The following is a 14,932-nucleotide window of genomic DNA, read 5'->3' on the forward strand; positions in this document are numbered from 1 at the left end:
CTGAAAAAGATGGAAAGACCTCCCACGCTCATGGATTGGCAGGATTAACATACTTTAACTTTATCAAAAGGACAGTGATTCTCAAATTCATCTAGAATAACAAAAAACCCAAGAGAGTGGAAAAACTATTCTCAACAATAAAAGAACTTCTGGGAGTATCATTCCTGAACTCATGCTGAACTACATACAGAGCAATAGTGATTAAAAAAAACTGTATGGTATTGGTACAGAGACAGGCAGGTAGAACAATGGAATAGAATTTAAGACCCAGAAACAAACCCACACCTATGAACACTTGATCTTTGACAAAGAAGCCAAAACCATCCAATGGAAAAAAGAAAGCATTTTCAACAAATGGTGCTGGTTCAACAGGTTGTCAGCATGTTATCTTAAATCTTAATTCAACTTTTCAAAGATTCCTAAAATATTGTCTTCCAAGTATTGAGCCAAGCCAGGCATGGTGGATCATTCCAGCACTCACATTTCTGCAAGCTTTCTTACCCACACTAGTGTGGGTCTTACCCCTTACTAGTGTGGGGGTTTCACATAGTATCAGGTGAGCCTAGGCTGCATGGCAAGGCTGTTGTCTCAACCTCTATTTAAGTGTTAAAACAGACTACTATAAAATAGAGGCTGTTGTGTCGTTACTAGAAAATAAACTTTCAGTGTGTGTTTGGTTGATTTTAAAAACACTGTAATGTTTTTGGAATAGAGGTACAACTATAAACAAGGTTTTTAGTTAAAAAGGTTACGCTTTTATGCTCATGCCTAGTTTTCTATTATAATTATGGTGGCAATGTACGATTAATACTATAACAATTGAAATTATGCAGAAGACCACTGGGAATCTTCTACCCATATATCCAAATTTACAGATAAAGCTAACTCAAACTTGAACACTCAGACAAATCTTCCTTCTTAAGCACTTTAAGCAACAGTCTGATGACTTAGTCAGACAGTTTGTAATCTTCTATTTCATAACACAGCATTAAAAGGTGAAGAATTTATTTTGTTTCTCCTTAGGGCTGAAAGAAATGCTGCTGTGCAAGTCAAAGCTAGTATGCACAGCTGCATACAGGAAGTCTTAATGAGAAACACAAAGGACTTAGGACTGTAACAATGGATAAAACTAGCCATAGGTAGTGCTGAGAGGTAATCCTAATCAGCTACTACAGTTACTGAAGAACTACCCCTACAGCTGGAGGGTACATAGCAACAATTTAGCATATAGAAGGACATAGACAGATTAGGTAATCAAGCAGAGCATTGTATGGATTATATGGAGCACTGTATTTGTACAGTCACAAATTGAAACTTTACTGTAAACAAAATGCTTTTTGGATGATACCATGATGTAGGAGAAGAATATGTATCAAATAAGTAGAGATTTGTATTACTAAGAATGATACAGTAGTCAAATTGTGTGACTGGGGGTATGTATGCCCAAAGGCAAATACCTTGTAAACTTTGTAAATTTTTTTTTTCTTTTAATCTTTGTTATCACTATGCACTGTGTTTCGGGATAAATGCTGGGCTGAGATGAAACAGGTAGAAGAGATAGTTCTAGTCAAGCAAGCATATACAGCTATCATACTCACTCTCTCTGAAAAGAGTCTATGATCCCTAAGTGATTAGCACAGGTATATTGCACAATGACACAAAGGCTAAAGGTGGGAGAAATATAGCCTAAGGCCTGAGATGGAAGAATTAACTAACACAGTAATGATATAGTAACAGTTGATATAACCAACATTTTGTTCAGCTTTTTTTTTTCTAGACTACCACTTCCAGGCTTTGGGGAAGCAAAGAGTTGTGAACTGGCAAAGAGTGATAGTGGTGATAAAAGGACACACTGAAACTCAAACTTAAATGATGGCTAAGTGGTTCTGTTTAACTGCAACCAGACTGAGCTTAGCTATAAATAACCTAAATAGTTATAACCCAGCGGTGAAATAAAGCACCAGTAGATTAGGGCACAGCACAGCAACTTTTATGAAGGGACCAATGAAGGTAAGGGCTTTGGGGTATGTTTCAACTGTCTCTTAAAATACTAAAGAGCTTCCATTCCATACAGCACAGGAGTCTTCTTTTCCAGAGGGATGCAGTTCCATCCTCGAAACTCAGGTCCTTTACAAGATCCTGTCACAGAATTCAGTTGCTTCCAGATCCACCATGACTTTCAAACCAGGTATACAAGTAAGTCAAAAATAAAATAACCAAAAGAGGTTTATATTCATCAATTACTCAAATTATTTTGGCAAAAATAAGGAAGGATAGAGCGGAGAATGTACCTAATGTGGGAGACAAACTATTAGTATAGGAACAGAAACCCAAATCTTCTGTTATGGTACAGACAATAAAAGTGTTAACCTAATGATATGTATTCTAACTATTCAACTTTGGCAAAAGCAGGGACTGAAAACAAATACATGAATGTGCATGGTGCATTGCAATAAAGCTCTATCAGAAGCTCACACCCGCAGGATCAATGTCTCAAGACATACAATGGAGGCCTGGCAGCATAGAGATTATGAACTCTTTATATACTGTTTCTATACACAAATATCTAAGGCAAACATTAACTTACAAATTAGGCAAAGAAAATAAATGATATAGTCTTGTATTTTTTATAAAATATAAAATCTAAATGTGCCCTCTCAAGACATCCTATCATACTATACTCACTCTCCAAGTCAGTAGAGGTAGGAATATCTACCTGGTGAGATGAAATAAGGTAAATGAAGTAACCACTGTGTTAGAAAGACAGGGCACTTTACCTCCATTATAAGAGGAATTGTGTGCCATAATGCTTCTGAAACTAAGAAAAAGATGGGAAAACTGGGGGTGCACATATATAACTGGAGAGACAATACACATGTTACAACAGTGGACAGAGTCCTAGATTCTAGTCTGTCAATCCATGCTATACATCATCTGCTAATTTTGTTAGAATCTGGTTAGCAGGCATTAAACATCTGGCTTCAAATCTTGATTAGAAACTGACCTTGCTGCACAGATGTCACAGCAGTTTACTACCAATTACAAAAGGTTTTATACTTCATTTGTCTTTGAAGAATTATGTAATTAATGCCCCCAAGTCTAGTTGGCAGAGATGCTCGTCTTCCTCCTATTCTGGACAGACTGAACTAACACATTTAAAGGCAATGACTGGCTAAACATGACTTTAGGTGAACTTAGAATTATAACCTATCTTGATTGGGCAAGACATGAAGGGCTTATACAAAGGCTATGAATATTTGGGGTTAGTCAGCAGGGTCTGTGACTCCTCTAATGGGAAAAAAGGTATTGCTGGGCAAGGCTCTAAATCTTGGAAGTAACACATCCCTGCCTGAGTATGTTGTTTTGGGACATTTGCCAAAAACTTATAAGCCTTTCTACTTGTTCAAGGAACAAAGCAAGATTCACTTTTTTATAAGGTCTAGATTAGCATACAAGCTTCCTTAACCCTTAGACCACAAACTTGAGTAGAATTTCAAGTATGGCTAACAGAAATGAATGATGCAAAGAAATTTGTGGTGCACTGTAGGATAATCACAATTAAGATGCTAGAGATAGGTAGTCAGTATTTTCCTTTTGCAGAATTATCAAGTGCGCTACTTGGTCCCTGTACAGATTAAAACTTACTGCAATAATCTCCTAAATTACTGAGACACCCTGTCTGTTTTTCATTAAGTACTATCTTGGTGTTTTTTGTTTGTTTGTTTGTTTGTTTTTCGAGACAGGGTTTCTCTGTGTAGTCCTGGCTGTCCTGGAACTCACTCTGTAGACCAGGCCGGCCTCGAACTCAGAAATCCTCCTGTCTCTGCCTCCCAAGTGCTGGGATTAAAGGTGAGCGCCACCACCACCCGGCTAAGTACTGTCTACATTACTTTTCTGTTGCTGTGATGAAACATTAGCAAGGAAAACTGTACTTTAAATTCATAGTATAAGAGTGGCAGTTTGCATGGATGAGGTAAAGTCCAAATGTAGTAGTGCTTTGAGTCTTAAGATCATTTGGTGACAATTCTTCCTGTTATGTCACAATAGCAGAACTTGAAATTGGTACAAATATAATTCCAAAGAAAAACAACAGAAATTTGGCCTATGCTTATTTAGAAGTGATTTACTTCTACAGGAAGTAGGTCTTGGGAGTTAGTGAGACAGCTCAGTGGGTAAAGTACTTGCCACACAAGCACACTGATTTAAGTTGGAATCCCCTAAAACTACATAAATCAAGTGTGGTAGCTTATTTCTGTAATTAATACAAACATACTACTGGTAACATGGAAGGTAGAAACAGAAGAATCCTTGGAGACTTTCAGGAAACTATTCTGAGTACTCAGTATTGAAAGTTAACAACAAAAGAGGCCCTGTGTCAAACAAAGTGGAAATCAAGGCTGTCCTTTGATCTGTACACATGGCATAATAAACATAATACCCTTTCCCCAAACATTTTTTAAAATTATGTTATCACTTGGCCACTGAGCCCTTCTCCCCATTATACTGAACAAATAAGTAAAAATGTTATCTGCTATATAGCTGGCTTAATTTCATACTATCTAATAGAATAAGGAAAGAAAAGACTATTAACGTATCACAGTTTTCCTGGGATGTCTCTAAGCATTACCATGTCTAGTAATAGAGGGGACACAAAGAAAACTAATGAAAAACTATACCAACTAAGAATGGGGATGTAGCTCAGTGGTGTAATTGCCTAGCATGTACAAAGCTTTGGGTTTAGACAGACAGACAGACAGACAGACACAAATACACACACACACACACACACACACACACACTTTTTAAAAAGTTAAATTAAAAACCTTATGGCACCTGTCTTATAGAAGTAAATGATAGTCTCCTTACAAAGGTTTGAAGTAGATAATAGAAGGAAGAAAGCTGCATATATTTCTCAGTCACAAGAGTAATTACAGAAATAGAGGCTAGTAATTAAATCAATCCACATTAATGCATTTCATTTTTAATGGCTTTTATGTTTTCTTTAATGTTTCTTAAGGATTTATAGTCCCTTCTTCTACTCCTACAGTTTATGAAGTAAGGTAGTTAGAATAATGGTAGTTATTTTGTTTTTCAGCTTTTACCCTACAGAATGGCAGTGATTTTAACAAAACAAAAAGGAAAAGGAACAAATGTCCAATATAATAACATCAATTTGAGTCTTACCTTTGAAAAGGGGGATAAAAAAATATCAGGAATATGTGGGACAAAAGTTGCATCATGTGAAACAAATACGAATAGAAGTGTTTTTATTTGAGTGTTCAATATGAATAAAGAAACAGTGACATCTGACTACTATGTTTATAACAGTGCTAGACTGCTCTCCCCACAACACTGCTACCAATTCTTTTTTAATCTCATGCATACTTCAAAGAAGAGACTCTACATTACCCAAAATCCCTTGAAGAGCTTCAAACATGCCAATAAAAGAACACCTGCAAGGTTTTGGAGACAGAAGAAAGGCCCAGTCCTATTTTCCAGAAGTGGTTGTAGTCAGTTGTCTCACAGAAACTTCCTGACAAGTAACTGAGAACTACTCATTTTATGTTGCAGATTAAGCCAACATTTGCTGCTTTTAAGAGGTTCTTGAGTACTGTGGCAGCTTCTCAGTATGCCAAGGAGAATCGACTTTGATGGGTACTTCAGAAGATGTCTTGATATTTAACTTAGAGCTTGGCAAAGTCTCACTAAACATTAGTCAGTCTTTTAGGCCCTTTAGACTCCAACCTTGATAACTGTCCTTGTCAAGCTTGCAACACTCAGCTGTGGCATGACGTTTGTAAGTCAGTTTGGAGAAAATTTCCCACTCTTGCAATCTGATCTCTCTCAATATTGGATGAAATTCTTTATCTCCTATGCCTGGTTTCTTATCATTCTAGCTTGCTATCAGCAAGAATCTTGGAAGGTCAGTTGGAAAGGCTAAAATTTTCTTTCATTTGATTGCTTTGTCTTTATAAGGCTTCATCCTTATCTGGATCCTGTTACCTAGAATAAACTTGAACTGGTCCATGCTGTACTAAGAACTAAACTCAGTTTTATAGTACAGTTACTGCAATAATTCATTAATATACTCTGTGATTACCAGTTACCATCCAGTTCTTTAATGAGCTTTTCACAGTCATTACATTGTTTTGACTTTTGTCTTCAAGTTCTATTTCCACAAGGCTTCTCTATTAAACCCTCTCACCTCCCATAAATACAAAAAGAGCTATTTTAAAATCAAGATTACAACAGAGGCCGAAACATACATACACATATACATGCACATGCTATACAATATTCACATTGCGAACTAATGATGGGACTAAACGATAGATTTACTCTACTATAATGCATAAAATCCCACCACAAAATGGAAATATCAAATCCATCTGTGGTAACAAGACAAATAAACATTAAAAAAATTAATAAAAAGAAACACACACACCCACAAACAAATGAAAGAACGAAACACACAACCAAGAAGTCTGGAATTTAAAAGCATTAGCATTCTAACCAGAGGGGAAAAAATGAAATTGTAGTATCAAGAAAGCAACAGTGAAGACCATTCTGCATATTCCACAATGACATAAACTCTAAAAAAAAAAAAAACCAGAAAACAAAAGCAATTTCAACTGAAAAATTTAGTAAAAGGTGCAAATCACGTGTTTCAAAAACAACATTTTTTCCTGAAAACGATTGTTTTCCTTTTTAAGACAAAGTCTAGCCTAAAACTAGTTCACTCTGTAGCCCAGGCTTGGCTCCACAGCAATCCTCCTGCCTCAGCCTCCCAAGTACTTAGATTACAGGCATAAGCTATGACACCTAGTTCCAGCAATAGTAAACTCATGTAATGCTATTTTTGTGTTTATGATAAATAGTATTCTTTTTGTTGGATATTTTATTTACATTTCCGATGTTATCCCCTTTCCCTATTTCCGTCCCTCACCCAGAAACCCCCTATCCCATCCCCCTCCTCCTGCTTCTATGAGGATGTGCTCCTACCCACCCACCCACTCCCTCCTCCCCATCCTCGAATTCCCCCACAGTGGGGCATCCAGCCTTCATGGGACCAAAGATTTCCTTTCCCACCTATGCCCAACAAGGCCATCCTCTTCTACATATACAGCTGGAGCCATGGATAAACAGTATTCTAAGATAAAATTTCTTCAGTTTTTGAAAACATCCCACCTAGATACTCTAATTATAGAAAATCAATAAATCAAGGTAGCATAATTAACACATACATCTGAAATAGTAAGTTACATTCTAAGCTTAATACCTACCTTTTGGCTATTTGAATCTCAAGATGTTTAACTTTTTCTAATAACTCTTTTTCAACAAGTTCTCTCTCCAACTTAAATTCATTTAGTGCAGTTTGAACAGCTTCGTCTTTTTCAAAATTAAGCTTCTGAATTAACTGTTCTTTGTCTTGCTCATGGTTCATGACCAATCTCTCCTTGTCTTTCTCAAGATTTTCAATAAGTGCTTCATACTTCTCTTCTTGTTGGGTTATTTTTTCATCTTTTTGTTTTTCAAGAGCACTCAGTTCTGAGTTCAATTTAGTCTGCAATTCAACTATTTGTTCTTTCAGTTTTTTTTCTATTTCAAACGCTTGGTGATGCAAAGATGTAACACTGTCTAATTCAGCCTTAAGTATATTAGATTCTTCTTCATGTCTACTGATTAACTCTGAAATGCACTGATCTTTCTCAATTGTCATTAAAGCTCTTAACTCTGATAAACCCACCTGATACCTCTCATTATTATCATGAATTTTTTGGTTTAGCTTATTTATTTCTGTTCTTAAACTTCCTGTTTCTTGTTCAAGTAGAGATTTCAACGTTTCCTTCTGCTGTGTTCTGCTCTCTTCCAACAAGATCTTTATCTCATCCGTCTCTGCTTCCTTCAGTGCAAGTTCAACTTCAAGCTTACACCTCATGTCTGACAAGTCAGACACCTTGAGTTTCAGTTCCTGCAACTGTTGCTCTTTTTCCTGAATAGTTGAGGCATGAGAGTCTAGCATCTGATCGATTCTTTTCTGATTTTCCTTTTTTAATTTCTCCAAAGACACTTTGTGGTCTGTCATAACTTTCTCAAACTCCTGTGTATGCCTGACGTGTAGTGTGTCCTCTAGTTCCTTCAGGTGATTTTGTTCTAAGCACTTGAATTCAGCTCTCAATGACTCTATTTTTTCATCATGCAGCTTTTTCAGGTCTTCTAACACTCTCTCTCGTGACTGCTTAAGTTCTTTAATTTCATGATTTTGAGTATGCATTTTATTTTCCATCTCTAACAACTTCTGATCCTTTTCATGCTGCATGCAGACAACAGCATCCTTTTCATGTTTAATCAAAGCAAATTCACTGTCTTTACTTTGTAAAGCCTCCTCGAGGGATACTAAATCTTCTTTCAATTTTAAAATTTTATTTACATTTTCTTCACTGTCTTTTGCTAGGGCATCAAGTTTACATTCATACTCAATTTTTAAAGATTGGAGTTCTTGCTGATGCTTTTCCTTTAGTGTTATTTCTAGGGAACATTTTATTGTTTCAATAATATTTCTTATTTCTACAGCTGTACATTTTAAATAATTTAATAAGTCACACTGTTCTTTTTGTACAAATGTTCTCAAGTGGCACAGATCATCCTTGATGGTTTGTATACTGATGTAGGAGTCTTGGGCAGCAACTCTGTATTTCTCCATCTGGACATGTGGAGCAGCCCGATCCCCAAAGCCCTCGTTTCCACGTGTACTTGTGTCCTGCATGCGCCTACTATCTATTGCATTGATGACTGAAGAGTAAAGTGACTCCACCATCATTTCTGGACTTTGTGGATCACTTATAGGGTTCGGAGACGATAAATTTTCTTCTATCACAAACTCATTCACAGCAGACATAAAATCAGACTCGGGGCTTTCTGCTAATGAATCCAAGTCTATAGAAGCTTGGTGAACAGTTTGTTCAGTGTTTGGATGGGAGATGGTTTCAAAATCAAATGTATGAGCATCAATGCTATCTGGAGATAATTCTTCTAAGGGACACACTGCCGGACATAAGGTATCCTGAACAGTTAGTGGAGGAGGAGTTTTTGGTGAGGTAGTAGTTGTAATGCCTGTTGCACTTTCTATTCTTGGAGAAGCAGCTGACTGTGGGGATGCCTGACTTGTGGAAACCTAAAATACAGAGTGAAAGTCTTAAAAATCTGCAACAAAGAAAACATATTAATAAAAATATTTAAAACAACTCATTTGCCTTTTGTTCATTCAGCAGATCTGTAATGGTCTGTGACATTTCATCCAAACTTTGTGCTGCTTTTACCAAATTATGAAGGGCAAGTACATGCTGGTGTAGAGGTTCAAAGTCACAAAGTAAGGGAACCCTGGAAAAGAATGATAGATTTTTACTTTCTAATAAAAACTGAAAACAAATTACTTCACTCAGTTAAAAACAATGAACAGCATGGTCAGTTGTTCTTGAGCAAGGACAGGCAAACTGAAAGAAGCCTGTACAATCATTAAAAAAAAAATCAAGTTAGGGAAGCCACAAGAAAACAAATCATAACTTCAACTTTCGTCATTTTAAGATCAACTTAAGTCAAATATATTCATGGCTGTTACCTGAGGAATGGCTGCACTTCTGAAGGACAAAATGATTGAAGAAACTGTAAATCTTTTAGTGATATATCTGGGAGTTCACAGTCAAATTTTCGAGGCTTCTGAGTCTATAAGTGGAGAAAAAAAAAAAAACTTTACCAATATAAAGGATGAATTGATGATTTCTTGCAACAATTAAATCCATTATAAGAGACTGACAAAAACATGTCAAAAGATCTCACAATTAAGAGAGAATAATAATAATTAAACAAAAGACCATGTAAATATGACAGGGCACACTAGTCAGGGAAACTGAGCTTCTTGATGGCAACTAACATGCTTGTTCTTTCCCTTTTGTCTTAGCACCATTTTATAGACATTCTAGTATCCCATCACACTAAATGGTTCCATATGCTATACTGTGTAAATTGGGAAATTTTCTAATTTTCCCTTGACTTGCAGAATGGTCACAAAAGATCTCTATAGTAAACCTTTTTTGTGTACCTTGGGAATATTTGTTTCTTTGTTGTTCTCATTTTGAAGAATTCTAAATGAAAAATGGAGGGTAAAGACCTACTAACTGTTTCTTATAATGCTGGCAAGAACTGGTATCTTTTCAAAGAAAAGAACTGGTATCTTTTTCTTATCTGATCACTAGTCAAGAAGATTTAAATATGCGAGGATAATCTTCATTAAAACAGGTTAACTGATCAATAAGTATGAATTTTAATTATAATTGTGCATTCTTCAGAAATACTGCCATGCAGAAACATGTTTGAAATTGATGTCTTAATATGGTAGAGGGACATAGCATTTCCTAAATTTCTTTGATCATGAAACATGCTTCTTTCCATTTAAAAAATTAATAAGCCCAGTTAATTGCCCTTAAAATATATCAAATGATATATTCATGTTTAATTTTAAGGAAGATTTACTGAAGACTCAAGTTACTCTGACTCAAATAATGAAGCGGCATGGAGACAATGGGATGAAATGACGACAGCAGAAAGATCACAAAAAGATAAAATGAAAAACAGAAAAAAAAACTGCACTGCCATTGATGATGCCAGCCTCCTCAGCTATTGGATGATAAACTAGTGTAAAGCACTCACACCTCGGCAGTAAGCAACAGCTCTCTAACTGAACTTAAGACCTGCTCAACAGAAATAGACCATGTGTGATATTGGAAACTTAACTACTACTCAGCGCTAGTGAAATCAGGATTATTGTAGGAGAATATACAAGCACTAATTTACTAAACCAGCATAATCTCTAATAACAGTCTTCAAATATCTGTCCTTATACCCACATAGAAGTATACATCTTTACCCCTCACCCGAAAAAGTCTCTTTTGCAACAGACACTACAGAAAACTAAAACCAGAGTTGAGGAAGCCAGTACCAAAGGATCCATGTATAAACACTCTAACACTATAAAGACTCAAGGAACATTGGAAAGAGGGGGTAGAAAGATTTTAAGAGACAGGGGATCAGAAACTTTGTCTTCTAGTAACATCTGAAGCTACACCTACAAAGTCTTACCAACATGACCACCTTAATGTGAGGTAAACAAGCAGGACACTAACGAACACACCAAGTTGCATGGGAAAAAGCCCATAATGGATACACAAAGAACTACAGACAACTGAGTAAAGCTGGGAGCAGGAGAGGTGATCTTTCCCAGGGTTGAACACACTAATCAACTGTCCAGTACCAAATGGTCAACTATGAAAATAAACATATATGTAGCATTATATGGACTCAGATTATATCTAGGAATATTCATATACATATATATGTACATAGTACCAATGGATTTTTAAAAGTTCATGAATCTGAAGGAGATCAGGAGGTGTATATGGGAGATTTTAGAGGGAAGAAAGGGAAGGGAGAAACATTGTAATTAAAATATAATCTCAAAAATTAACAACAAAAAGTTATTAACACATATTAAAAAGCTTTCACCAGATAACCCTTAAAGCCAAAACATTTTATCCTAAGTTAATCCCATCACTCATAACTTACTCTGTTTCTGATAAATGCTTCTAACCCTTCTAAAATGAGGTTTTATAATATAGAAATTTAGTCCTGGTTAGAAAATAAATACATACACAAAATGAGGAAGGCCAGGAGTCCAGTCCCTTAAACAGACGATTTCTTAAAAAGGACTTCCCTGTACAAAGAAACCAGCAACATGGTTATTTTAGAAATTACTTAAGGGCCAAACAATAAAGAAGGAAAAGGATAAATAAATGAATACTTACTAAATAATTTCCCAAAGGATTCCCTTTTTGACTTTTCAGCTTCATACAATTGTTTTCCATCTTTGACTAAAGCACCAGCCCACTTAGAAGAGGAATGTTTATGTTAATAACATATACCAATTATGAATGTTAATATATAATTAAATAATTAGATTTGCTTACCTCTCTGTAGTGTTTAATGAACATTTTTCTCCTTACAACCTCAACAACAGCTAGGCAATACATCTGAGGAACTGTACTAAGAGCCTCAACAATTCTGACTCTTTCTAACAGCTCTATTACAAGGCGGAGTAGTGCTTGTAGTTTTTCTCCATCTTGATCAGCATGAAGCATCACAAAACAACACCACCTACAGATAAAGATTCATTGTTTTCAACAGCTCCAACATTTGCTAAAAGTCATCCTGTAGGTAAGCTATGAAGATCAAGGCTCTATAAAGTCTAACCCCAGGGCTAGTCAATACGCATTGCGATATAATCATAAGTGGAAATTACTGTTATTAGCAGGAAGGAAGATTTTTTTTAAACAAAATCTCTAATGAACCTAAATTAAATATGACAGAATCTCTTACTTCAGTCTGACATGTAGATTGTTTGCTAGCTCTTGTTTGGCAGTGGTACACTTCTGTTTAATATCCAATAGTTTTCTGTGGTTTTGCAACATAATCATTAGCTGATTTGCATGACTCAGGCACAGATCAGGTAACACAGATGCATCCTTCAAGTTTTCAGCTCTCATCTGATTAGCTAAAAATCCCTTTGAGGAGGAAAAATTTTAAGAATATTTAATTTTGTTACATAAATAACATAAGCTCTCAAGTAAGAGAAACATGAAGAATGAACCACTTTTTATTTGGATTCCTAAAATTTCTATCTCACATTACGGGAGAAAAAAGAAATGACTATTCCAAGGACAGAAAACCAACTTAACAATAATCTTAACATCTTAACAATAATCTGAATCTTGAAAGCTTTATTAAAATAATTAACTCAAACACAAGCCAAAAGCAAACAAATTCTTTGAAGTGTCAGAGAAACACAAAATTTAAGCTTAGACTTTTACAATATTTGAGTTTTCTTATTAAAACATAAGCAAATGAAACATCAACATTACAAAGAATAAAAATGTAACAACCACCAGAAGCTACAGCACTTAAGCAAGAAGACAACCTGGGCTACACAGGAAAACTCCAGTCCATGAAATGCAGAAGGCGGGCGGGAGAGAGTGAAGGAAATGAGAGTAGCACAAAATGAAATCCAGCTACTTAGTTCTGGGGGCTGGAAAACAAGTGGTCATAAACAATACCTGAGCAAGCTCTTTCTGTTCATTTACCAGCCGGCTACAGCTAGCAATCATCTGGTCCAAAGCATACAGCCGATCTTCAAGCCCTTTAATGGCTTTCATATTCTGATTATCAAGTTTGGCAATAGTTTGATGGCATTCTAACATAAACGGTTGAATAATCTTTGGGTCAAGCTAAATGAGAAGGAAACATATGTAAGTAAAATCTTCTGGAAATAGTTTTAACTATATTTCACAGTAACTGGATACAGAGTCAGATACAAAAGAGATAAAAATAATACAGAAAAACAACACACGGGAAATCAAGTCATACTTCCAAAGGGAGGTTAATAGAATGAACGTCATTCTAAACAACAAATTACAATACAAAAATCAAAAGCATAATTTCAGGAATCACAAATCTCAATCAATGCTCTAATTTAAACAATTCTCAGTATTGCTAACAATGTTATTTTCAAAGTCATCAAGGTCATCTAAAGCAGAGCTAATGACAAAGCCGTTCTCTGGTAGTAACTCATCTATCCATCTTCTCTCAAAACGTCTTCCATAGCCAGATACGCTGGTATATGCTTGAAATTCAGATCTCCGATAAAAAGACCCAAAGTTCAGGCCAGCAGAGGCAACACAGAAAGACCTCATTCTTTAAAAAGGCAACGTTTTTCTTTCGAACTGGGACAGAAAGCTTAATTTAAACTTAATCTCTACTGCAAGGAAATGGCTTGATCAATAAGGTTTCTTAATCTTTAATCTTTCCTGTTCTCTGACTTTAGTGTTACATGTTTGTAGTGTAAAATTTAATTATATGATGCGCTTGACAGTGACTGTTTTCTAGTAAAACTAGTCACAAATATTAAATGACCTTTTTCATTAAAGACTCCTGGAACTGTGACCTTTGTGAACCTTTGCCTATCCCCTCATCCTCAGGTTCTACTACTTCCTTCACAGATCCCTCCTCAGAGTCTGATTACTCTGTATGCTTTTAGCGTTCATTAAGCATAACATATTTCTTTATTTATTTAGAGGCAGGGTTTTATTCAAGGAACTCACACTACATTGCCCAAGCTAGCCTCAAATTTTCAATGTTGGGAGTATATGTGAGAACTATCACCAATAACTTGAAAGAACATTTTATTACTTTATCATTATTGTTATTCTAGTACTAGTAACTAAACCCAGAGCCTTGGTGGGTAAAAGACATTTGCAAAAAGAAATGTCTTCTCTCCTTTCACAATGAGCCCTGAGGATTAAAATTTGGTTTCAGGCTTTTACCCACTAAGTCATCTTGCCAGATCCTATGCTCAACTTTTAATGGAGGAAAGCCAGCACAGCTTTTCAAGTCTGGGAAAGTATTCTGAATACCTGCCAATATCAACATGCAGATATCAATCAAGTTATTTCTTCAACTATGTTTATTTTGTATATGTATAAACACATGTAAATGTATACACGCGTGTGGGCACGAATGTGAGCTTTCAAAAGCCATGACATATATATGCAGGTCAAAGGACAACTTGTGAGAGCCAATTTCCTCCTGTGGCCATCTAGGACCCTAACACCATATTCAAGATATCCTTTACCCGCTGAGTCATCTTATTGATGGGGTCTTTTTCCCCATCCTTCTGACGTGTAAAGGAGGAATGTGACTAGGCCCTTTAAATGAGGTTAGTGAGAGGGTAAAACAGGAAGATACTTCAACTGATGGGAACAATGATCAGAAACAGAAAAAAATGTATTTATCCTGAATTAGTTTAACATAATTCCTAAAAAAAATC

The 14,932-nt window shown here is 35.9% G+C and overlaps 1 protein-coding gene across 2 annotated transcripts in view; it reads right to left on the bottom strand.

Annotated features, from left to right (window-relative positions):
- Positions 1-14,932, bottom strand: part of Rb1cc1 (RB1 inducible coiled-coil 1) — a 69,377-nt gene that overhangs the window by 15,091 nt on the left and 39,354 nt on the right. For both annotated transcript variants that reach the window (XM_028773404.1, XM_028773403.1), the window contains exons 8-15: positions 13,164-13,334; positions 12,430-12,614; positions 12,021-12,207; positions 11,859-11,940; positions 11,706-11,767; positions 9,620-9,723; positions 9,255-9,381; positions 7,284-9,175 (exon numbers count right to left, since the gene is read on the bottom strand). In XM_028773404.1, coding sequence (XP_028629237.1) covers positions 7,284-9,175; positions 9,255-9,381; positions 9,620-9,723; positions 11,706-11,767; positions 11,859-11,940; positions 12,021-12,207; positions 12,430-12,614; positions 13,164-13,334 — 2,810 coding nt within the window. The remainder of the gene's footprint in view (positions 1-7,283; positions 9,176-9,254; positions 9,382-9,619; positions 9,724-11,705; positions 11,768-11,858; positions 11,941-12,020; positions 12,208-12,429; positions 12,615-13,163; positions 13,335-14,932) is intronic.

Source organism: Grammomys surdaster, unplaced genomic scaffold, assembly GCF_004785775.1.
Source record: "Grammomys surdaster isolate TR1022 unplaced genomic scaffold, NIH_TR_1.0 226, whole genome shotgun sequence".
In the NCBI taxonomy this organism is placed as follows: domain Eukaryota; kingdom Metazoa; phylum Chordata; class Mammalia; order Rodentia; family Muridae; genus Grammomys; species Grammomys surdaster.